Source organism: Eleginops maclovinus, chromosome 4, assembly GCF_036324505.1.
Source record: "Eleginops maclovinus isolate JMC-PN-2008 ecotype Puerto Natales chromosome 4, JC_Emac_rtc_rv5, whole genome shotgun sequence".
NCBI lineage: Eukaryota > Metazoa > Chordata > Actinopteri > Perciformes > Eleginopidae > Eleginops > Eleginops maclovinus.
The window spans coordinates 19,206,841-19,233,916 of record NC_086352.1 but is presented as its reverse complement, the minus strand read 5'-3'; the positions used below and the strand labels follow the sequence as shown (position 1 = coordinate 19,233,916).

The following is a 27,076-nucleotide window of genomic DNA, read 5'->3' as shown; positions in this document are numbered from 1 at the left end:
CTGGTTACCTTGGCTGAGTCTGGTGGGCCAGGCGGTCGGTAGCTGCAGGGCAGACCTTTTCTTTAATTAAACTACCTGTCAAAGAGTCTAAACGTGGAGCTGGAGTCAGGAAATGACTGTTCTTTACCTTTAAGTCTACACAAGCAATGTAGGGATAAGAAAGCCAAAAAAAAGATTTACCTATACTTATTTTTTGCTTTTAATTTTACATGTTTACTTTACTATGTTCTCCACACTAGAAAATACAAACAAACAGCAATATCCTGATACAGCAAAACGTTAACAAAGGGTGCTGAGAAATGGCCACCAGAGGGCAGTATAGCAATTTAATGAAAAGCCCTTGACGCTACACTAAAAGGAAAAAGGGGAGCCATCTTTACTTTTAATGGGGCTGGCACTGTCATTGAGTAGTGTTTTCATGTATCTGCTTTTAAGTGAAGAAGGAAAAATTTGAAAATGTGCAGGTCCTTCATTTCTTTCTAAAACTGCAAACCGCAGAAAATGGACAGGTCTTTGATGGGAACCAGAAAGGGAATAACTGCATTTAAAGGTGCATTTCAGGACCTGTATGCCTATGCAGCTCCATGGTTACCAACGAAAGCTTAATGCACTTCAAAACATTCAGCCAGGCGCAGAGAGGACTCGGTTCCACGGGCGGCTGCCTCGCTGTCATTCGTCTCTCTGTCACTGCGATTCCAATCACTGAGATTTTAACAAGATTACCGGGAGCGAGTGGAAGCAATGGAGTACCAGTGTAATGTAATTATCAAGTGATGGAGTGCCTGAAACAGCTGTATTATCACTGGCCAGTCGCTTAACCCCTGTCAACACATAAAGGATCACACCATCACTCTCTGTGTGGTGATAAACACAGGTTTATCAGCATGTATGAGCATAATTATTGGTTATTTTTTATATTTATTTTACAAACAACAGAAGGTTGGATGGGTGACTGTCTGTCTTTGTGAATACATTCCTGTGGGTTTGTGTGACATATAGCATTAAAAGAGAAAAAATATGTCAGGCTGAAGAAAAACCTAAACATTAAGACCACACACACACACACACACACACACACACACACACACACACACACACACACACACACACACACACACACACACACACACACACACACACACGCATATGTGTGCTCAAACTCAGGCTTTAACGAAAGTAAGACCACACCTGTAGCACCCATGACTGCGAAGCATAATCACGTGGTCTCCTGACAGCCACATTTGTCTCTTTTGCCACTTCCTTCTCACACAAGTATTTCAGTCCCCATAGCAACTCATTTCAATTCTAGAAACATGGACAAAAGACAGAGGGTGAAAAAGAAAAATGGGCAAGGACATACACAAATAATAGATGATGACGTACATTAATCAATAGAAAATGCACACAACGGCCGAACAAAGAGGTGCTCTGATATTACTTCCACACCCACACCTTTCACCCTTAAAAAAGGTTAGAAAAAAAATAACGTTCTGAATTTGAACGATGTTTCATATCATATTGTTATTTAATTCCTTTAATTTCCTTATTCCAAATGGATCTAATATCAACGTCAACATTTTGGTGCTTGAACACACACAGGCATGTAAATAGGTGGACTTAAGATATAGAGTTTCCCATAAGCAATAGAATAACATTGTACCTTTAACTCAAATCAGAATATCAGGTAGATCAGAGCATCAGACATTTTATGCCACAGATTTCAGATTACTTTTGACCGTTGTCTCAGGGAAAACATCAGGAGACACAGATGTTGTTGTTGATGATGATGATGATGAAGATGATGAATGTAGTAACAGGACAAGGAGAACATCAACAAAAGACAGACTTAAGGAAAATGTCAGCTTAGTCTGGATGGAAGGGCAAACTATTGAGAGTTACACATTTTATGTTCTTACTTTCGCCATAACCACTAACAAAAATCTACATTTTATTGTGATAAAATCATGACAATGGCAAACAGTTCAATGTCTATTCTACCTTTATTCTAAGTTCTATGATGGTACACTTTGATGATGTAGTTGATTGAAAGGTAGAATATTTTACCTGCTTTTTAAACTGTCATTAAGGTAAAAGGTATGATAAAGAAAGTAACTGAAAATCACAGTGCTTGAGTCTATGTGCCTGGTTACTTTCCACCACTTCTTGGAGAGAGTTGTTGAGCTTGACTGAATGGTTAAAGCCCCTGAAACAAAGACTATGCATGTATTTATGTTTGTGTGTTTGTTGGTGCAGAGAGCAGGGTGTGTGAGTGGTTGAAACTCTCCCTTTGAGCAGAAGGGAGACAGACTGGCAGATGGACAGAGAGAGAGAATGAAGAAAAACCTTGCCCCTCCGTGGAGCAGCAGATTGACAGATTTACCTGTGTGTGTACAGGTTTGCTGTGTTCCAGCGGTCTGGGCGTTTCGAAGGGTACACCATTAAAATCAGGTTGTTTGTTTAGTCAGGAGGGAAGGTGCAGAGGAGAGTTTGAAAAAAAAGTGTTTGATACGTCCATCATGGCAGCTCACTGTCTCTGGTTCTGCTGGAGTTTGAGTGGATAGAAGAATGTAGAATGTAGAAGAGTCTTTCAGAGGTTTTATCCTGCAAACGTGTGTTTGTGCAGCGTTTGAGAACTTGTAGGTGTAAAGAAAAACTTTTCAGAGATGGACAGCGTCCGATGGTGTGTGACTCATCCATATACCATTCAGATGTAGCATCTCTGCAGTGTCTGAGTCACCATGCAGCAGTGACAGGGAGGAAGAGGGAGGGAGAGAGAGCAAAGGGAAAAGAGCAGATAACAAAGGAGGCTGAAATGATGAAAGAAAGATTGTGGCATTATCTTATTCTTTTCATCTGATTCTTTTCTGCAGCCTTCACTTAGCTTACTTGAGTCTGTCAGAAGCGTTATCTAATCTTACAAGTGGTATTGTGTCAATCTAAAGCTCACATGAGGAACATTTTGCGGGTCTTTAAAAAGTAACAACATTACAACATCTGGCTCAAGTAAAACTGCAAATTTCAACTATGGTCAATGATATATGACATTTAAAGATGGATCATAGGACATTTATTTGCCACATAAACAGTTAGGAATAATTTGGAGCCATTTCTGCAAGAAGTGAAATGCCAATGATGCACCGAAACAATTGAATATATGGAGCTAGTTGACAATTTTATAGTATTCTACAACGTTGTGTTGGTCAAATGACTTAATTGCTTTGACATTTTTAACAATAATGTAAAAAAAAGAAATACAAAAATAACATTAAAATGGTACAAGTGTAATTTTACAATTATTAGATTTATAAGATATACATCTAGTGGGAGTTGTAGCTTTAGCTCTTTGTTTTTATGTCCACTATAAAGCTGCACATTTTCCACCATCTTTCCAAAGCAAATGTCAGAGGCACAGTCTCCTGTGTGTTTTACCCTATTTGTTTATTGTCTGTCCTTTTCTCCCATGCACACTCGTCCCAAGGTGTCGCCTCTTGCAGGCTCAGCCCTTAAAGGCACGGTGCATCAATATTTCATCACTGTAGTGACACAAAACTAAATACATAAGCTAAATGCAAAGATTTACTTTTACTTATCTCCTTTTTTCTTGTAAAAAAACAAATGGCTACAGAAAGTCACCAATAAACATTTAAATAAGCAAGAACTTGGAAAGCTGATTTTTCCTTCAAATTGAAGAGCTTAAGTGTGTTGTTGCAAATGTGGATGGGGAGTAATTGCCTGAAATTACAAAGCAATTTCTTCCTCTAATGGGTAAATTGCAGGGTGTAAAAGTGGCTTGTTGTGGACCCATTCATACTGCAATTACAGCAAATGGTTTAACATTAGATAATAAAAGGCCTGTTATTAAGATACGATTGTTTAACACATGTTTTTGTCAGGGTTGTCTTTATCTAACACAAGTGAAAAATTGTAGAAAATTGATTCATCATGGTCACCTCGGCAGTGAGGACTGTGCGTTGATCTCTCTCTCTCGCTAAACGCAGAACAAAAGACCAGACGGTGATAATATTGTCGCTCCACTTTGAGACCTCTCTATCAGATGTGTCACATCACTGTATCTAACGAAATCAGATTAACAACTATAGTCCACGAAAAGCAATAAAGCTTCAAAGGAAATGTGTGTCTGTGATTGTGCCAGCTTTACATCTCTTGTATGGAACCTGTGTAGATGTTTTTATAATATATAAACAACATATAAATGATGTATCAATGACAAAAAGGGAATGTAGTATTTGAAATACTCATATAACACATCCAAGTTGGGCTTGTTGCTATTATATATTTCATTCAGTCCCATTAGACATGAAAGCCCTCCCCCCATCTCTCACTTTTAATGAGATTTGGAGTGTGTGTGTCACCCCACTGTGAAGCCATCGGTGACAGGCACGAGGACAAAGGAGGCCTGATGCTGGGTTTTGGGAAATACCCCCCCTACTAACCAGACACACACATACACACACACACACGCACACGCACGCACACACACGCACACGCACGCACACACACACACACACACACACACACACACACACACACACACACACACACACACACACACACACACACGCACACACACCACTAGCTCCCATCTGGCGATAGGGCATTAGGGGCGAGCCTGAATAAGAAACTATTGGTACACATGCATGCATGTCCATGCACAAACACACACTTCAATCCAGGTGCTTTATATGCATCAATTGAGAGGAAAAATGCCCCCTCCTCCTTCTCCCCATGTTCCTAATGTTGTATCCTCTATTCAGCATCAACCTGCTGCATACTGTGCTCTTATGTTTCTGCCTCCATCAGAATATAACTATGAAAGAGGGAGAATTTTTGGCTCCCGGAGATATTATAAAGCAACAAGTCATTTTTATTTATGCACAAACCAACACGTAACCTAAAATAATTTAAATGTTACAAAAAAATGTGTTAAACTTCTTTTTAAAACCCTAAAATAAATGTACTGTTTGTGTACTTGTGATTCATCCTCTTGAAGGGAAACCGTCTTTTGATTCTTTTTCTGTTTATTTCCTCTTGGAATCAGTTCATTTTGAAACTGGTCCAGCGTTGAACTTGGCAAATGAAGAACACGAAGAAATGAAAAAAGACTATCATTATGTCTGCAGACCTCTCAGCTCCATGCTCCTAATCTTGCATCACACCTGTGCCAGTGTATTTCTCTGCATGTGTGTCGGAGGCATGTGTGAGATCTTGAAGAAGGCCTGGTGAAGGAGAGTGTCTGACTTCTTAATATTAAAGTGCCTCGCCCCAGAGGCTCCCCCTTGACAAGCCTATGACGCACTTCCTGACAAGGTGGTAGGAGGCTGCGTATGAGGATAGGAGGATGAGGTGGGAGAAGTGAAGGTGGGGGGGCGGCGGTGTTGGTAAGGACCAGCTAAATATATACCAGCTGTGGTGATAGTGCTAAAGGCTGGCATGTGCAACCAATCATGCTTCCTGACTCGTGAAGGAGGAGGGGCCTGTGGAGCATTCTTGTAGAAGTGTGATGTATAGAACAGGATCATTTAAGGTCTTGAATACCATGATGCCATGCTGTATTCTGCATATCTATGTGCAGCTTTGTGAACACACCCATTGTCGTGTCACGCAGTGATCCTTCTCTGAGCACCATGGATAGCTCACGTGTGAGTGTGTGTGACTGCAGAAAGCAAGAAAGGCTGCATAAAGTTACCACAATACAAAAACATTTCTCAGTTATTTTTAATGAGGCAATTCTTAAAAATGCTAATGAGTTCCTCAGAAATATTAAATAATTCATGAGGTTTGGAATAGACAGAGTAATGCAGCAGTAAATGCTTTGATACTCTGAGGGTAATAATTCCTATCATTAATTCAGTCATTACTAAAGTAATCCTTGTGTGTCCTGCTTGATCGTAGGTCGATATCCTTTTGAAAGACATATACTTTCTCATCATACCGTGACGCACTCAGAGGTGCTGGAGGCACATTGTGCAAATCAGGATCTTATTTATGAGCAGAATAGGCTCCCAGGGGCCAGGGCACAACATGAGCACAGCCCCCAAGTCATTAAAGGGAGATTTTGGCATCCACTTCCACTCCTCCCGCACACACCCCCTCTGCTCCCTTGAGACTGGAGGAGCACCTGCACCCCTACCCAAATTTGAACAGCCATTTAAGATGCTCAACATATGCGCACACATTCTCTTAATTTAGCTTCCATGCTGTCAGATGCACACGCCCACATGCTATATTTATATACATGATGCATGTGAAAACTTTAAAACCCAGGAGAACATTTACAAAGCTGCCGGATGACGTGTTTCTGCAATACGCAGACACCGAGACTGATGTTACCTTGCTTTTTCCCCCCACCTTTTCTGTGGGGAGAGGCAGTGGCAGGTTTTGTGTAATAGGGGGATTGATTGTCACAAAGGGTTATGGGTCACCTCCCTCACTTGCTCCGGGACAGGATGACGGTTCTGGCTGGTTGACTGTGAGAAAATAACATTTAGGGGTGGCTGGTGACACGTTTATTGAGCCTGTCAAATTATCAAAAGCAATGAGCTGAGCCGGAACAAGAGTCACAATAACACGCACGCACACACACACACACACACACACACACACACACACACACACACACACACACACACACACACACACACACACACACACACACACACACACACACACACATAAAGCATGTTTTTAATATAACCTGATCCAAAATTGGCATCAATCAAGCACTGATCTCTGTGTCACCTTGGGCTTTGCGGAGCTCCTGCAGAGTCGTTTGACGTCAGTGGTGTTAGGAGCGATGTGGTCTGAATTTTACTTCACCAACCCAGCTCTACCCAGTGCAGGAATTCATACTAAACAACTAAAAATAGACATCTCGGTTAAAATACATGGAAAAAACAAAAAAAAGAGTTGAGCTGTTGCGTAGATACAGGTCATTACACAGACTTCAAAGTTCACACTTAAGCAGAGAATTAATACCACCATTAATTGAATGTTTATGAAGATATATTAATAGCCATTTTATTATTTAAATATCCTTTTGAGACCACAAATAATGTACTTAGAATAACAATATATGTGTGAGCAAATAGGAAAGGCTGATTTAGTTTTTGATTTTAACTTGTTAATACTAGTTTTGACATCAACAAATCACTTTGTAAGTATATGTCTCGGTAGTGTTGCTAACAGTCTTGGGTTAAAACTGCTTGCACAGCTGCCACTGTACAAATTATAAATGCATTTATCTGGTTATACAAATCACTCTTGCCCTTGAAAAGTATAGCTAATCCAGAGAGAGAATGTCCTGAAACAGAGACAGTTTATCTGTGATCAGGATCAGGTGTACTGTTGTGTTCCGTTGTACAGTATCTCCTCCGATGATCATCTGTGAGGACTGAAGCTTTGTTGGTGTGGGTGGGGATCGGCTCTTAAATCGAAATAACACCTTCAAATAGCTCAATAAGTGCTCCTCCTCCCTCTCATCTCCATTAAGAGGTTAGAGCAGTCGATAGGTCCAGCCGAACACAAGGGACCGGCGCTATTGATTTCACCACCGGGGGAAGGAGGGCAGCCATTAACTGAGCACTTCCTGTGGCCTTGAAGAAGCATCAGCACTCACTCTACTGCCAACCCTTCTGTACCCACATATCTCATGTAAAGTTCATTACTTTGACATAATTTATGTTTTTATGATTGAGATTATTGAGCGATGAAAACTGTTTAGTAGAGTAATGTAAATATGTTTTTTCTTGTAAATATGATTTATCAGGAAGGCTGCAGAAATGTTTTGACACTAGTTTCCAAATGGAATAAAGGATGAACTGATTTGAATTTGCTCAAGAAAGGTCAAAGGTTAAGGTCACTGTGACCTCACAAAACCCTTACTGGCCATTATGGACACATTTCTAATTTTGATGATTTTACATCAATGTCTGATTGGATAAAATGATAATATTTTGGAAAGACAAGGATGAAACTGTAAGTTTCAAACTGCAGTATTTGAACTGTGTTCGGCAACTGTCAATACATTTCATTCAGTTTGAAAATAGATGTCTCACAGTGTTACCATCTCTGTTACATTACATTTTCTTTGTGGTGAGTGTGTACTGGTGAATTAAGTATTATTCTTGTCAAGTCAAAAGACACAAAACAGAACACAAATAAATGTTTCAAGCATCTTTTTGCCCTCCCTCATGCTACGACTGTAGCTTTTGTGTCCAATGACGGTGATCAGTAGTGTAACATTTAGCAACTCAAAAGATATACTGTATTCCCTTTAAGAATTAGAAAGAGACCAAACACAGAGCTAAAAGAGAGTGAACATTGAACAAATCATTTTACTTCACTTGTTTGTCTTTGGCATCAACACAAATACTCAGGACACACAGATTAGTTTGCTTTTTTATCAAAAAAGGATATAGAGTATTTCATTTCGACACCAACAAACCTCTCAATTTACACAGCAACGGAAGCCATAGAATCACACTTTAACTTCAGAGGCACAAAACAGGAAACTTTTTACTACTTCAGGTTGCACATTTTTCCTCTTTGAAAATGTAGAATCACCTGTTTAGGTTTCATCTTTAATGTAGATGAATATTCTGACAATGAACTCAGGTTGGAGGTACGTGTGGTTAAGTAGGGGGGTCCAGCCACTAATTGGAGAACATTCATCAAACTTAAAATTGAGGGTAGAGACAGGGAGAGGAAACTACAGCACACAATGGACCACACCAAAACAAAAACAAAAACATGAACATGAAGAAGAGCGTCCGCCTCTCAGACAGAGCTCTTTTTATCATTCTCATCTGGTGAGCAGCCCTGTCACAAACTCTTTGCACTTCCTTGATTTCAAAGACGTTTGTGTTGGACTCTATTTCTATATTTTTTACATATATTTCAGTTTTTTCCTTTACAAGTGTTATTTTCTACATTTGTTATCACAAAAAACACGACTCAAACAAATGCATAAAAAACTATTACATAATGACTGTTCATGATGTTTTGACCAGAACTGTTACTATGGATTTATTGCTTTGTACACTGAGTAATGTTTTGGTGCCACCTGCACACTTATGGTCCAAACGCTGAAACCTCAACGCTGATGGTCTGTACTCCCTTAAAAAAAATATTTGACTTCCAGCTAAAACCAAGCTCTGCTATTCCCCTTTGGTTGATTGTGCAAAGAAATTGAAGCATCAGTAACAGTTTCTGAGACAAAGACAAATAAGTTTGAAAGAAAGATAAAAAAACTTTAAAAAGACAAAACTACACATTTCACGTAGTCCCATGCATAAATACACATCCACACACATCTACATCGTGAAGTGCTGAATTATGGTCCCCACAGACAAGTGTTAAAACAAACTAAGTTGGCCCCCTTCAGACCTGGTCAGTGTAAGTGCAGAATGAGAAACAGATTGTGTGTCACCTTGTTCTTCCCTTCCAGGAGCCTAAAACACTTTTCATCACCACACTACCATGAAGAAACATCGTTACATTATACATCATAAAATGTCTCAACTCATAGCCATGCTGTAATGGAAATGAAATATGGCAGTTTGTCCAAATTATAGCTTTATATAAACATTCAAATACTTTTTTTAGGATTGTTCACCTCAACTTGTATGTCATTTAACATTTTAAACTAGTTTCCCTTTAGTTTTAAAGACACTGAAACTTTTCACATCTCTTATTCATTTTATCATATCTTTCACATTTATTTAAATAATATATGTTTGTTATTCTCATTTACATTATAAGGGTTTGCTCCTTTCATATAGTTAGACTCTCATTCTGATTTTGGCTTTTCTGTACTTTCACAAAATCATTGCATTGCACAAACCCTTCATTAAGGTTCTGTATGACTATAAATCTCTAAATTTATTCTAAAACCTCTTATAAATATGTTCTATCTTCTAATTATCTCTCTCATATTTGATGCAGGACATTGCTTTTAGCATTGGTACAACTAGACTTTTCTATAGTTATGAGGTTAGCTTTACTCCTGCACTACACTGCTGGGACGTGTCGGGTTGAAGTTGCTGAAATCAAATGCTAAACAGCTGAGGTACAAAATGGATCACATGTAGCAAACATTGGACAGACATTTTTGTCGTTTACCTTATATGCAAGTGTAACCAAATGGTCATCATGATGTGCCACTCAAATCTCAACACTAGTTCACTTACATGTTAAGGACATTTACATACACAGAAGCCGGTGATAAGAAACAAAAATCATCATATTGTGCATAAAAAAGGACACACTACTCTGAGTGCATTCAGGAGAGATACAGTACAATCTATATCAACAGAGTGTCTAGTTTCTCTTACGACGCTGTGCAGTGACACATCTATACACTGTAATGGCTGGCTTGTAGGACGTTGTATTGTTACTCGTAATTTGATAGATAAGGGTTTGGTTCTGATGAGCAGCTTCTATGTGTCCCTACAGTCTTCAATGTGGACAGGAAGCCTCGGCAGATGGGAGAAAATTGTTCACACTTACACAAGATTGCACTCCAAATAGATATACCTTTTATCAATATGCATAATAATACGTTTACAGACTGCCAATTTGATATGTGTTACATCGCTATTAATCGAATATCATTTGAATCTTTTACACATTTTAATTATTTTTACAGTAAATTGATACCTATTTATCTTTTTTGAATTTGTGCAAACAATACAACAATGGATTGTATTTTTTTTTTCATTTGTTGATATTTTTTGATGACTAAACTGATGCACACTCAGGAAAATAAGTCTACTCATGTGTGAGTGGATCTATGTTTGGTCTAGGAGTATCCCTCATCCTGCCTGTATCCGTAGCCTCCTGCCTGTGCTTCTTCCTGGACGTACTCCTCCGTCTTCTCCCAGCCTGAAGCCCAGCCTCCGTTCACTTGCGTGGTGGCACCGTACGACTTAGGCGGACCACCAAAGGCACCGTAACCCTGAGTGATGTCGCCCGTCTCTTCTGCCAGCTCATCCTCGTCTATGAAGCCACACTTCTCCTCGCTGGTGAGTTCTGGGTCGGCCCACGGCTGTTTTTCTCCCGACGCAAAGAGCCCATAGAAGATCACTCCCCCATAGTGCACCATGGAGGCGATCAGGAACACAGACTGCCACTCCTCTCGAGTCTGAAGAGAAAAGGGAAACAATATGTAGGTTTTGAATATGTTCAAGGAAAGTCACATGATAACGTATATGTAGTTAATTTGAAGCAGGATGCTATTTTCCTTCTTAGCGCAATGCATTTTGTTTGAATACAGTCCCCCAGGAGCAGCAATATGTTAGTCGAGTCTGCCTGATTCATTGGGCCTTCATCTGACTGAAGTCTCTGCGAGTTAAAATCTATAGCCCCGACCATGGCTATCAACTATGAGCTGGCTAACTGTGTATTGATAAAACCCAGGCGCTATCCATGGTGCTAAAGTAGTTGACACATTTTTCAGAGACCCGCCCTTCTGTCAGCTTTGAATTGGAGCTATAGAATTCTCTGAACAGGGTGTATTATGAGATAGAGAATATACAGTAACAGTGTGTGAACCATTTATTGAATATTTACTGTATATACTGCTTATAATGTTAAAAAAAAGGGTGAATTAAGGTGGTACAAATAGAATGAGAGGATCTTTATCACTGCCATGTAGTGCTTCTGAATGAAGAAGCCCTTACCTTGTTCTTTGTCATAGTACCAACGATCAAAGGGCACACCATCCCAGACAGGGTGCCCACACCATTAGAGATGCCCATTAAGATACTGGCGTAGCGTGGCGCGATGTCCAGGTGATTGACATTAAAGCCTGATGGTGCAAAATAACGCTAAATTAGAATTGATGTACATTTGATCTTTTTTTTCAAATGTGACGAGGCCAGACAAACACATTTAAAGGGCAAATTGAGTTTAAGCCTTTGACAGTTTGTATAAAGTTATAAAAGCAGAACAAATGGTGAACATCTTGTTGCAGAAATAGGCAGCAACTTGCCACACATCCTCCTCCTCCCCCACTCTGACTGGCTGAATGAGTAAGTGTCCTCGAGATCTGCCTCACTCTGCCTGCTGGCAAGTCCCCCGAGATAGCTAACACTGAATTATTAAACAGTCTAGAAAAAAGCTCAGGAAACAACAGGCAAGAAACAGATTTTGCACAGAGTCACAGACCTGCGCATGAACATGAAAATATTTGTTGAATGAATGACTTGAAAAAGCTCAAAGGTTCATTTTACCGGTTCAAATATGTTACAAACAATATGGGAAACTTGATTTCTTGAGGAAGTCTGCTTATATAGTCTGCTTATATTGATTAGGCTCAGTGCTAGTGTTATTTAGGTGTTGAAAATAACATTTTAAAGAAAACACTCAAACATGGTTCTGCAACATCATATTTTCAAATGACAGCAACATATTAATGCTAGAGATCACACACAGATTTGATCATTTATAATCATAATAATTAGACTGGAAGTACACACTGATATCAACTGCTAAACTAAATTAAGAAATAGACATTTTGGGAAATATGCTTGTTTTTTTCCTTACCTCAAAAGATAGATGAGAAGATCTTACATACTCTGGGTACTATTATGTGTGTGGTAAATATGATGTTTCAGCCAATAGACAAACAGGAATTAGGGATGTATTAAGCTAAATAGCTGAATGTCCTTGTTCACTTTCTTTACAATGCATGAAAGCAAACAGTACAATAACACCAAGAGTTCTTTTGGTGAGAGGCAAAATATCAAATGGGGCTTATTTGTCCTAATTTAGGCCCTGTTGTGGATACTATACAAAGCAACAATACATGAGATCCATTCAAATGAATCCTCAACAGTGATGACATGATATAACTTCAGTATTGATTTACTGTACCTACATAAGACTGAAATTGAGCATAAAGTGTGTTTTTTGTACTAACCCGATATAGCAAATCCACTGAATCCCACTGCCAGCACCAGGAAGGAGATGGCCACCCCTTTGCTGTGGGAATATCCAACAACCAGCAGCAATGTGGCCTCCATGCCAAATCCTAACAGAGACAGACAGCAGGGCACACGCACACACACACACACACACACACACACACACACACACACACACACACACACACACACACACACACACACACACACACACACACACACACACACACACACACACACACACACACACACACACACACACACACACACACACAAAGCCCATAGGCTGTTGGTCATCACAGAGCCAATTGAATTAAGCATGATGCATGGCCTGCACACAATTACGTAGGTGACAGATAAGAAATCAATACACAGTCACAATCAGTGAGTCAACTAAGTATTGAGCAGATACAAAAATAAAAACAATAATCTCTCTGGCAGTGAAGAGCATCCAAAAGAAAGAGCAATATGGATCCAACACTATGAAAGTAACACCCTGTACTGTGCAGAGAGAGGTGTGGAAAAATGATATTTCTTCCTCGGTTCAGACTTCTCACCTCCACAGTTCATTATTTTCCTGACATTGGTAGTCGACAAGATGTTCTTGCTGCGTAGGTGGTCAGCCAGCATGCCGCCGAGAGGCACAATGATGGTCATAACCAAATGTGGCAGGGCAGACAGAGCGCCGACCTACAACCACAAGCAGGAAATAAACCAGTTCAGCTGCAGCACGGTATAGCAGAAATACGCTGGAAAAAAGTTTCACCATTTAGTGTCATCACTGACAAGGACCTGACTGTTTTTTTTTACTTCTATAAGATGCTGCAAATTGGGATTGTTGCCATGGACACACAAATGTTTTGTTAAAGTGTCTGAATTATAGAGGGCACAGTGAATAAATGCCGCACACAGAATTTGGACCAAATAAAAAAGTCTATAAAGATATGAAACCACATTTTAGGGGACTTTAAGAGATCATTTTGCAATTTTAAACAGACATGTTGCACAACATCTATTTACACTATTTGTTATAGTAACATTGGGTTTTGTTATTAATCCATAAGAGTCAATACTATAATTTATGGCTATTTATTTTTCATTTTTCTATTAAAGGCAACCAGTGTGATAGCAGTCCCTCTAACGATTGTAGGCCTATCTCTTGTGAAGTGATGCTGCCTTGGTATGTTATGTATCTGTACATAAGAGCGGACCCAAGGCCCCCATTGTACTGACATTGATTTTTTGAAGATAAATCATTACAACAGCAAAGTGTCACATGCTCAGCTCTGAAATGTCTGGCACTAGTGTTGTGTAATTTTTGACATGGATTTGAAACTATCCTGTACCACCCTGCTCCATGATTGTTATTTGTCCATTGACTTGTGTTGTAAGCTCACCTTGCTTATCTCAAAGCCAAACACTTCCTCAAAGTATGCAGGCTGGCTGATCAGCAGCAGGTAAAAGGTCCAGCTCCTGCAGAAGTTAGCCACAATGATTGCATAGACGGGCATGGAGGTGAAGAACTTCCTCCAGGGGGTCTTGAATTTCTGGAAAAGACCATAACAAAGATTGTATTTTGTAAATAAATATACATGATTAAGGGTGTCTATCTGACAAAAAAAAGTGACGTATTTAAACTTTATCTTGGTATTGCGTTGGTACTTCTCATACACACATATAGTTGAAAACAAATAGTGTTAGATGGAATAAATTCTTGGTATTCGGTTGTTACCTCAGCAGGACCCGCTAGCTTGACGCTCTCTCCAATGCTCTCCTCAATGTAGCAGCGTTCCTCATCCGTGATAGTAGGATGTTCAGCAGGGCTCTCATAAGACACAAGGACCCAGAAAATATACCAGAACATGCCGAAGCATCCTGCATGTCCCAAACAGAAAACATGTCAGAACTTTATACAATTACAAAGTACTGCAGTTAATTTTGACCTCAGCGACACACCCAGAAAATGTTGGGCTGTCTGATCTTTCCAATATGCCTGAGAGACACAAAAACTAACGGCATCCAGTCCAGAGAGAAACATGGGGGGTTATTTATTGACACACCAAAACATTGTGGGGGAGAAAATCAATACACAGTCTGCCTGGATACATCCATTTCACTTTCACTGGACTGTTTGAGTGTCAAACTCTCAAGCCTCAAACACTCTAGCCACACATTTTTCCACATAGTACATGAATACTTTATATATACACATATGTCCGTATACAACGATACACACAAACACACACATGTCACACCTGTCATCAATCAATCTTACCATAGACGTAGAACACAGAGGACCAGCCCGAGTACTGAACCAGGATCCCAGCAAGAGGCATCGCTATCACAGCACCAGCATATGAGCCTGGCAGACAGCAAGACAATGGAGTCTGGTCACACTTTTATTTAACACAATTTCGAAACTGCCAATAGGATACGTGGATAAATAACTATTTACCACAGAATGAGAGGGTGGCCAGACGACTCCTTTCCAGCGGAGGAGCCCACTTACTCCAGATGCCATGGCAGGCTGGGTAGGTCACTCCCTAAACACACCACACAGCAGCAGTCTATGTTAATATACGGTTAAGAAACATAAAATAAAAATAGCAGCAGACTAAACTCTATGTTTTCCTTATTATTTTTGAGCCCTCTTGATATACAAAGTCAGTTTTCTAATACATTTACAGTATTTAATGACAGTGGTCAAAACTCGATTTTGGTATTTGGGTTTTTGTTTAAAATAATTCTAATGGTTTGTTCAATGAATAAATTATAGGCAGTAGTGTTTCCGTAAATAATGGTTTTAAATTCCCTTCATGAATAGGAATCACTTTACACATAATTTTCAGACACTATAATGACATTTTAGTGCTGAACATTCAATATATTTGAATTGCTTGATTTGGGTTTAGGGTGTAGGGACCATCTATGAGGGAATTCCCTTTAAGATATGAACATGAACAAACAGGTGTATGATATAAAAACTGACAAAAATTAACATTTCACCTTTGTAATTAACATGAACAAATTGCTAGGATGCCATGAGCAAAGAGGATCTGATTAGCTGTTCATGGAGCAAGGCAGGCCTACAGCTATTAAATGTTCATTAGCCACTAATTTGAACAAAACGTGCTGACGTAAAATAGAATCTTATGAGAGCAGTGCATGCAATATTAGATCATATTGTTCTTTACAAAATTGATCAAATCTGTCACATCTATACATTTATTCAGTCTGTCATAATTGCAAAAAAAATGTAATGTCAGTTTTTAGCATTTTGCACAATGATAAACACATTTTACAAACATTAACTACACACCAGGCAGATGTTTGGGTTTCATTTTTCACTACAAAGCCAGAGGATTAATGACATTTTGCCTTTTAGTATTTTCCTTTGCATTTATCTGTAAACCAGCACTTTGCTGTTGTGTTGTGAGGATACTAAGTGTGACAGAAGGCTAGACTATCCCACAAACACTCTGTTGTGGACTGGATCAATACAGTGTGTCTCAAATTTCCTCTGGATGAATGTCCTGTGCATGCTACAGCCTTTCATTTGATTTCTCATAGTGTAAAATCGGCAGGAAGCCCCTTTGTATCGTGTATTAGCGCATAATCTTGATAAGATCACATATGTACAGTAGCTTTCATATTATAATGATAGTGAGAAATGTGCTGTTTCTTTACGTGTTTACAATTATTTATTCATGTAAATGAATCTACAGATTGTATTAAAGGAAAGAAAGATGTTGTTTAAAATGTAGTAATAAACCTTTAGATGTTGCTCTTACCTCCACCAGCCCTTGTAATATCCTGACAAAGATGACACACCCATAGTGGACTCGGGCAGCCGAGGGAATTAACATGTTGAGAATCGAGGTAAGCACAATGGCTGCACCAAATACCCTGAAAATTATCAAATAGATTTTAAGTAATCCGTCAACTTTATTTATAAAGCCCTTTAAAAACAGCCACAGCTGAAACAAAGCGCTGCACATGGATAAAAACACGTAGCACAAACACAAAACAATATAAAAACAACAATAAAAAATCAAAAACAATATCAAAACGTAGTCTCATGCTGGGTTAAAAGCCAAGGAATAGAAATGGGTTTTAAGACAAGTTTTAAAACTGGGCAGTGAAGGGGCTTGTCTAATGTGCAATGGGAGGTCATTCCACAGATTATGACCGACAGCGGAAAAGGCTCTATCCCCTCTGAGCTTCCGTTTAGGCCTTGGTACCTCCAGGAGCAGCTGATCAGCTGACCTGAGGCACCAGGGCAGGAGTGTAAGGATGGAGCAGCTCAGAGAGGTAAGACGGGGCGAGAACATTTAAAGATTTAAAAACAAATAAAAGAATCTTAAAATGGACTCTAATATGCACAGGCAGCCAGTGGAGGGAGGCTAAAATGGGAGTAATGTGCTCCCTTTTACGTGTTCCAGTTAGGAGGCAAGCGGCAGCATTTTGGACTAACTGGAGACGTGCGAGGGAGGACTGGCTGACTCCAAGATAAAGTGCATTACAGTAATCCAGCCAAGATGTAATAAAGGCGTGGATTACTGTTTCAAAGTGCTTATGTGCAAGGAAGGGCTTCACCTTTGCCAGCTGCCTAAGATTTAAAAAAAGCTGGACTTCACTATTGCACCAATTTGCCGGTCTAGTTTAAAATCACTGTCCATCTTAAAACCCAAGTTTGTGATTGTTGGCTTCCTGTAGTGCTCCAAGGGGCCCAAGTCAACAGGAGGGGGTTCACAAGAAAAAAGAAAAAGTAAAGCATTTTATATGAAGCATCTTATTTCAGCACTGTGCCTTGGAGACAAAGAGCAAAGCATGGAAATATCACATTAGATGAAGAATTCCTTTTCTGATTATCTAAGGGAAATATAAAAGATAACTGTCGTAGGTCTTACCAAAGCCAAGAATGGCCTTGTCAGATCACCACAAAAGAGCCCTTATACAGTACACATCAGACTGTACTTCAATCAAGGTCAAACAAAAGCAGACATTACATTGTGTATTTCTTGTGATACAATTTAGATCGGGAACATTATTTTATTTTTTTAAACCTATAGATAGATACCTTTATTCCGAGGTAACATACATGGGTTATCCTACATGTTTGACACTGTATAGCGTACAGTATTTAATCCACAACATTTTTAAAATCCTGGTTAGCCTGAAGCGAGATGTCCAGGCCTCTGTTTTCTTATTGGGCCTACAATTACATTGTGCTGAAATACATTGACATTTAGATGTCCAAAAATAAAATCTACTCTGTAGATGGAGGTCTGTATTCTGATATAAATCTTGCATAAATAGATGCCCAGCCCAAAAGGGGCTAAGAAAGCAGAAAATGTCCATACACTGTTAGACTAAATTTACAAATCACAGGAACAGGAATACTAGGCCTATTTTCTACAGCTATCCTAATTGCCATGCATCAAATAAACGTATGTCGAGGCATCATACGTGTATAGCTAAATGCCTATGTGGCTAATTTTTCAAGCTTTAGAAATAAAACATGCCAATGCTTTTTCTCTTAGACAACCTGCTTTCTATTTTTCAGATACGGTCACAGAGCTTGCGTCAGCAATACTTCGTCCTGAAAAACCACGCCCATCCGGGAAAATGTTTTTAGGGAGTCCAGGGCACATAATGGGAGACGCATGTGTCGCCTAGCAACCGTTTTTCAAATTTCTTCTTACACCATTTGTATGTTATCACTTTACAAATTATTATCTGAAAAATTGAGCCCGTAGGTGGTGGTTAATAAAGACAAAAAAAGCTTTAGTGCAAATAAAATTATGTTTTTTTTAGGAAGGACGATTATTATTGTCCATTCTTTGGTGTCGCGAGGGAGCAGCTGAGCAAGTGAGGTCGCGCAAAGGGAGCTATTTCCAATTTCTGTCACGTTCTCCCGCCCCTCTCATCTGCACGCGGGGGGCAAGCCCTAATCCGGTTGAGAGTACTGTTGGGCACGAGACCAATTGATTCGACTACATCCTCGTGTCAATCAACAGCATGAGGAGCAGCCAACTGGGGTGCAGAGATATAAACATGTAAAAAACGGGTGATATGCCTGCATTTAAAGGGAAGACAGGGCAGCTAATAATAACTGGCTAATGTGGCTGCCATTTTTAAATAATAATAATTTGGCGATATTTGTTTTATTATGTTTGCCTTACTACATTATAAAGGTTTAGTCCGAACGGGAAATAGCCGGAACCATTTTTTCCTTTGTGTGTTTTCTTTTACCAATATTAATTAAATGAGAAAATGGTTTCAGCGTGAACCGTAATATGAATATTTAGCGTTGGTAAAACAAAAATGATGACTCATTGGCACGCGAATTACAGCCTTTGGCGACAGGACCGGGTCTGGTCCCCCCAGGGAGCTCATTAACAGGTGGCAGAGAGCCTGACAGCCCGCACTCCCTGCAGCTCTGCATCACTTCAGAGCAACTGACTGTCTGCTGCCTTTATCAAACACAGACTGAAAATTATTCATGCAATTCATAATTCTTGCAAGACTGTACCATTTTTTTCTGCCTGGCCCTGGCTGCGTTTTTATTTTCTGCCATCATTCAGTTCAAAAGTTTTTTGTTTTTTTTTCGTTTTTTTTGTTTTTTAAATAAAGATTGAGTGTCAGAAAGGGAAGAGGCACCTCAGTCATTTGTCTTAATTGGCTAAAAAAAATGGTAGTAAAAAAGGAATTCAAAATTCAAATCAGCCAAATGATTGTCTCCGTGTTGTATTTATGGTAATTCATGGGGAGTGCCGCGATTACCTGTTTGCTGCCAGCCTAGAGGATATGTATCCTCCCGGGATTTGAGTAACGATGTAGCCCCAGAAAAAGGATCCGTGAATCAAACCCACTGTCTCCGGATCCCAGTTGAACTTGGCTTTCTGAGATAACAGAAAAACAAAACCAGTGAAAACTGTGCAACGTTGACGTTGATATTGTTAAATGGTCTCTGTTGTACGGTTGTTTGCTATCATTTAAGATCAAACGAAAAACATGTATTCTTTGAATGTATTGATCTTTAGCCAGGCCTGTTTATGAAAAGGCCTGCAATGGTTTATTTTGATCAGATGACATTGATCTGTGCACTGTCAATGAAGAACTTGACTACGAAGGAGGGGGAAACTACTGTAAATATCTGTGTGTTGGATGTGGGTATAGTGATATAATTTGGTTAATGACAGCCATTTCAACACATCCAATACACCTGAATATTTATGTTAAGTAATACACAATAGGCTGTTGTGAATTCACCAATGTGGACATGTGTTTTATAAAGATGTACGCTATAAGTCTTAACTTGTTTGCTATTTATGCAAAAAGACGCTGCAAAAAACATCTGTAATAGAAATAACGTCAATTATTAGCATCGAAGATTGGGAGGTTTCAAACAGGATACATGTATTCATTTCTTTCTTTTAAAATTGAATCATATATTGGGCCTACTCAAAGAGTGAAACGTTATAAAATAATATCATCTTTGACACAGTGACGGTATTTTAAAGATGCCAAACATGTTTTAAAAAATATATCTTAGGCTTATCTTTAAGCACAAAATCCATTTATATATTGAAACATCTCATCAGCTATTGGGAGACCATTTAAGTGCATGGTTTCATTGATAATAAAACAGTAGGCCTTATATATTGTGTATCTCATGGGTGGAGGAAATCTTTTTGTTCTCTTTCTCGATAAAATAAGAGTCAGGTGTTTTGAGGCATGCAGTCTACGTTGCTTTAACGTCAGGCTGCCACACCTCTGTGCCACACCTCTGTGATGATGATCTTGCCGTTCTGGTGGATGGTGCTGTTGTTGACCATGCCCACTATAGCCACGCCCAGGTTACACCGGATACCGAAGGAGATGCAGAAACCCAGGCCGCTCATGATGGCGATGATGTACCGGCGGGGAAGACCGAAGCAGTTGCAGTCACACAGTGGGGGTTTCTTCTCCGCGGCCTCACGGGGCCGTCCGTCCTCCGTCAGCTCGATCACCTCCCCAGTTTTCTGTTTCCTCTCAATCAACCTGCAACAGCCATGTGGGGACAGAGTCTAGAAGATGTCTCCTGATAGTTTCATCACATGAGATGATGCAACCCAAACATATAAAAGCGATTTTTCTGTTCTAAGAAGGCCCTTTTTTATTTCCATTTTTGTATAAAAATGTCATTATGGACTCGGTGTTGGGTGGTGTCTATCTGTGATTTATTATTGTAGTCAGTCAAGAAAAGGCAGGAGGCAGTTTTTCCATTCATCATATTAAATAATTCGTACTTGTGAAGAGGCCTCCAGTATTTCACGAGGAGCATATGTAAGGTTCAGGGCAGATGACTCAAAAAACCTTATCAACGACTTCAAAGAAAATATGCCCTTCTACCTAAATACAGGGAAAAAACGAACAAACTTCGCCTGTAGCTGAAACCAGGCGAACATGTCCCTGACTGTACCGCATTGCAGCAGCCTCTCACTTTCACTCATCAGCATTCACCGGACCGAGCAGCAGTCCCAGTCGGCAGACTGTGGGCATCCCTCTAAGTCCCCCTTTTTGAATATACGACAGTCTTTTTTATAGCCTCACGGTAGGCAACATTGACTATGCTAAATGATACAAAAAATAAAGAGTGCCAATCAGCTAGGAAAAACATAATCGAATAAAATGTCTACAAATTGCAATGCATCTATCAATTGCAGTGCAAAGGGGTCTAATGAAAATACGTGTATAAGAAATGCTTCTTTTCTGAAGGATCATTGAATCCAAACCAGTGAAAACTGATAAATAAATGATGGCCTGCTCCAGACTGTATACGGAATATAATATAGCACATAGGGAGGCCCCTGATATGCTTGAAGGACACAAGGGAATAATCTATATATAGTGCAGATGCAACAACTAGAAACACCAGATAAATCCTGTCGATTAAATGTGATGGGTTTGAATATTAATAGGAAAAAGGTTTGCCATTATAAAGATGATATGAAATGCACGACTTGATGTGTTGTTTGCACGTCCTGTTTGTGTTGTTAATGAGATAAAGGCCCTGCAACAGTGCACACTAACTGCGTGCACGCAATTATCTACGCTGTGCCATCTTATGTTCACCCAAACCCCCTGCCATCACTATTCACATGCACACGAACGCGCACAGACGTACGCGCGCAGACACACACATTTGGTTGCATAATTTTGTTCTCACTTGTAGAGGCGTGACTAGACATCCCTATCAGTTGTAAAACAGTTTTAGGTGACCTGCAGATCTACACAACACCTTGACTCGTGTTTGGCTGAAATCAAGCATGCAAACAATGTTGCACTTAAACGCAAGGAAAATGAAAGGCGCCCACTGACATGAAAAAATGCCCGCCCTTACCTGTGCATATGACCCAGGGTCTTCCCTGCAAATTCCTTCACCCCCGCTGTGGCTCTCATCTTTACTGACTCCATATTCAGTTTCTGTGTGTAGGCCTTTTTGTTTAAATATTATTTTATTGATTTATCTTCATGTTACGGCGCAGGATGGCCGGCTGCAGCGGCTACGGGGAACACAACAAACGAAGTTGTGATGAACGTGAGTCCAGGGAGGCGACGATCCAAAAAGACAAGTATTTTTTTAGCAACGAAACCGTAAATGCGAAAAAACTGGAAGAATTAAACGAACCGTGCGCCTTCCTCCACCACCAGGTCCTCTCCTGCCTGGCGTACAGTAGCCGCGCCAAGTGCCATCGCGAGGAAAAAATGAGTGAAATTAATAGTCGGCGTCGTAGATTGGTTATGGATTTGTCCGGAATTAGAAAAAAAGAGAGAGAGAGAGAATGCGTAGAAAAATAAAAGGTTCAAAGACAGCAGAAGTGGGTGTTTTGAGTAGCTTCAATAAATCAAAGAGGGAGTGAGGCAGTATCGTGGCTCCTGTGGTGCGAGCAGGTTCATCTGACGTCGAGCTCAGCGACAACAGCTCCGCGTGCAACATCTGGCCAGCTGCTCAGCACACATGCAGGCCAAAGACACAATATTACGTGCTAATGCATGAATATCACTAACTATTAGTTATTAAATACACCAATGAAGGAAAGAGAGAAGACATGTTTTATAGTTCATTTTGATTTAGCTTTATGTAGCACCTTAGATGATTGAGATATATTAAAGGCCTTTAGATATTTCGATTTTATTTTATTATTCGGCTTTTAAGAATAAAACGTATTCAAAAACAAGTACAGTTAACCTGATATACGAAAGCTGCAGCTCTCACGAGGGCGGTGCTATGGAAACCAAATGAGTAGGAGTGGATACCCACCCCCCAACAAGATCCTCTGCTCAACGTAGGAATCTATCAATAATTCAAGCCTATTTTTCACCCCCCCCCCCCCCCCCCCCCCCCGACAACCACATCCTTCCACAGAAGCATGCATAATATTTCGGAACCATTTCTTATACATATTCATATTTTATGAGATTTTAGGGATATGTCATATGATAATTCTTCTGCACTCCCAATGTTAGCTGAATGGTAAAAGTCTACCAACGCCAACAATAATGGTAATGACAATATTAAAATAAATTATAGCAGTAAAAATAATCAACACCATGATTTGCTTTTTGATATACAATAGATTTTAGGTGCTATTTAGGTGGTGGAGAAAAAGAAAGGAGAAAAGTGATCAGCGTCTCTTTTTCATTTGTTGGTGTTGGGCACCATCTGGTGGTCACACGCCACACTGAATATTTGCCTTTTCAAGTATTTTGCTAAATCATGTTTTACATTTTTCTTTTAGTCCCCCTTCACCAAAATCTATGTTTTTTTTCCCTTTTTTGCTCCTCCTATGTTGCTTTGCAGAATAAAGCATCTATGACTTTAGAGGGGTGTTTCATTCATCTGCGCTCACCACTTAAATCTAAACACTTTTACAGAAGATTTTTCACTTGTACATTACAAATGCTCTGAAAGCATGGATGCAATTTTACTAAAATGATTAAATACTGAGATTTGATTGTACAGTGAAGATGGAGACATTTTCTTTTCAGGACACAGGCAATTCATAGTTAACTTAACCTATAAAAAAAACCATGCAAACCGATTACCTCAAAACAACAAAGAAAAACCAAGTCGAGATTTTAGTTTCACTTAATTGAAGTGACTAGCGGTTGAATGTTGTACTAACAAATGTATTATTTGGTGTATAAAACTTAAACTTGAATTTAGGTAACAAAAAACCAAACTATAGAAGAATACTTGATCATGTTTTTACTTCAGAGTTACTAAGTCTTTACTGAGCAGGACTATTCAGAATGACTATACAGCCAATATTTAAGACAACTAAATACGTTAAGGTGAAATACACCATGTGTAAGCCAAACGAAAAATAACTGAAGTTGGTCTAACTAATTCGACATTTTCTGCAACTTACAATTTGTAGTTGTTTTGGCTTGAAAAGTAAATGTTAGTCAACAAACTTAAATGCTTTAAACATCCATTATACTAATGACAAACTGGTTCCACTCTCCTGCAGAAATCCCAGTTACAGTTACACATGATAAATCAAAGTAGTGACACAGTTTAATTATATGCCTTTTATTTTTATTATTAAAAAAAAAAAAAAACACTGATGTTGCTCATAATCCAAAAGCAATGTGTGTTCTTTCTCAATTCACACATCACTCTGAATTAAGTTGAACAAGTTTTTAATGGCTTCAGGATCCTGCAAGTGTAAACCATATGACAGCCCCAACCAGAGGAAAGGTGAACTAGGAAGGTCCTGTAGATTGTACATTACAATACCTCCCTCAGAAATGATGACAGTAGACACCGGGTCCAGAGGGAAAGGATTTGGAGAGTCTCATCTTCTCTGATGACAGTCAGCACCCCACTTGTGCCCTGACCTTATCATCGTCAGAATCTTGTATAAAGCCAAACAAAAAGAATGTTGCAGGGATACGTTGATAGACAGGATCAAAACTCACTGTGTTATCATCTTTCCTTCAACAGGGCTGTAGTGCTCTTTAAGTATGATCATAAGGCACTGAGGGATGCGAACGGGAGAACTTCTTCGGACGCGTGCTCCAGTCCAACAAAACAATGTCCAATCAGCATATCTCTTTGAATCTCTCGATGCATTTATTTAGCATTGAACATAATTACCATTGTGAAGGTATGGACAATGCTCGGCTTGTTTCCATTCAGTGAACAATGTCTCTGGTACATACACTTTACACACATCTGACTTTACTCCACCGCACTGTCTCGACATGACACGACACGGCGAAAAGCTGTTTGCTTTTCCGTTACACACACACCTGACTCTGATTACCATGTGATTACATTTATACACTTTGCAATGGATGCTCTATCTTTTGTTCAAATGTCAGAACTGCAGGTTAACATGAACTTATGCAGATAAAATAAACTCTGATGCATTATGGCTCCTACAAGGGCCTTCCAGCCTTGCACATTACGTTTTAACTTTAAACACACCTGCTGTATTAGTAAACCCAACATATATGTTTGACCAGCTTACAAATGTCCAGAAAAGAACATAACTTAAATTCTGTATTGAAGTCTTTCTAACATTCAGTTTCTTTTGCTGTATTATTGGCTTGTGTACGCAACCTCTTGTGTAGAATACACAACCACATTGGGCTTCACAATGTAACACAGTAAAAAAAACTACTGCAGAAAGAGTCAGTTCAATGCAAGGCTCCTTCAATGTGTGATGATGCTACTATACTCTTCATGCAAAGTAAATAAAATCCTGCTTTCACCTTCTCCATCTACAAAAAAAAAAAAAAGGTTTTTGAGGGCTTTACTTGCTCTGGTCCATGGTGACCGTACAGAGACAGGTAAGGTAGGAAAGAGAGTTGATGACGTGCAGTAAAAGGATCTTTTCCGAATTAAACACCAATGTTATATGAATCAGCCCCCTGTGCCCCAGATGCATCAGATTTTTGAAGTTTAATTTTGACTCAATACAAAGTGCATAGTATATTCTCACAGATTGAAATCAAGCTAGTCATCTTACTGTCAGTGAGATACTGACAAATCAACAGCTTCGCAACTAAGATCATTTAAATAGCAGGTAGAGGTTACTGTGGGGTCATTATCAAGTAGAACAGCGAGGCCTCAGAGTCCAAAACCACACTGCTGTCACATCCGGTTTCTAAAGTAATGATTATTTAAAACCCAGTACATGTTTTTTTTTTAAGTGTTGGAAGTGTCAACACAAAGTTTGTTTGACAGTGCTGGGCAGCATAACACTACTAATTGTAGACGGTATTCTTAAGAAACAATCCACGGGACCAGAGGCGGCTGGCCCAGAGGCGGCTGGCCCATAGGGGGCGCTGGGGCTCTGCCCCACCAGCTGTTGAGGGGAAAAAATATTTTTTGCATATTTTTTTTTAAATCAATGTCAGTTTTACTTAATAGTGTGTGTGCCTACATGCAATTTAAATCATTTAAACAACATTTCCACCAACTAACACTCATTAAACAGTGAATTTCCACTGACAGACAGTGTATCATTCTCTCATGGGGCGATCGGCAAAGTGCCCCTGACCGGCAGCTAAACAGCCAATCCGGTTATGGTTGCTAGGGGGAAATTATGAATAATTGGCCTATCAACGTCGCCAAATTTAACGCCGGTGGGGCGCTGGAAATTTAGCCCCAACTGCTACGTAAAATGCGTGAAGGTTTAGGATTGCTGTAGCTACATAAGGAGCCAGCGATAGTTTTTTTTCGTAGTGCGACTCCCAGACTCTGTCCTACGCTACGGGGAAAAAATACGCGCGACGACGAAGAGAGATGATGGCGATGTAATATGTAATAATATTATAGTATGTAATTGTAATATAGTTGTGGAGAATGCTTTGTTGTTTCTCTCAGGCTGTGACATGCAATGACAACTGTATGGCACTGATGCTTTTTTCTCCAAGTAAATGCATTTTTCCTTGAGAGGGTATTAAAATAATCTGTTTATGTAAACATTTTTGAAAATAACTTGGTTCTAAATTCTTTGTATATGTTACATTTTAATAGGAAAGTTCTGTTTCATTCTCTCTTCTCAACCCACACTCACTCATTCACTCACTCACTGTTGATTTGTATAGATTCAGCTGAAATCATAGGC

General features: G+C 39.5%; 1 protein-coding gene across 1 annotated transcript; it reads right to left on the bottom strand.

Annotated features, from left to right (window-relative positions):
- Positions 1–8,390: 8,390 nt before the first annotated feature.
- Positions 8,391–22,877, bottom strand: slc17a6b (solute carrier family 17 member 6b). Its single transcript, XM_063881227.1, has 12 exons — positions 22,333–22,877; positions 20,735–20,990; positions 19,731–19,849; positions 16,736–16,850; positions 15,400–15,487; positions 15,220–15,306; positions 14,677–14,819; positions 14,342–14,491; positions 13,502–13,634; positions 12,941–13,051; positions 11,700–11,827; positions 8,391–11,161 (listed from the first exon to the last, which is right to left on the bottom strand). Exons 1-12 carry the CDS (start codon positions 22,404–22,406, stop codon positions 10,820–10,822), a joined length of 1,746 nt encoding a protein of 581 aa, XP_063737297.1. The 5' UTR covers positions 22,407–22,877; the 3' UTR covers positions 8,391–10,819.
- Positions 22,878–27,076: the final 4,199 nt, after the last annotated feature.

Bases quoted from the DNA above. Each gene is read 5' to 3' on its own strand.
- slc17a6b (XM_063881227.1), bottom strand. From the start codon at position 22,406: ATGGAGTCAGTAAAGATGAGAGCCACAGCGGGGGTGAAGGAATTTGCA. The intron at 16,851-19,730 runs GTAATCGCGGCA...GATAATTTTCAG, and splicing joins TCTAGGCTGGCAGCAAACAG to GGTATTTGGTGCAGCCATTG. The intron at 14,820-15,219 runs GTAAGATTGATT...TGGGACATGCAG, and splicing joins CTCTGTGTTCTACGTCTATG to GATGCTTCGGCATGTTCTGG.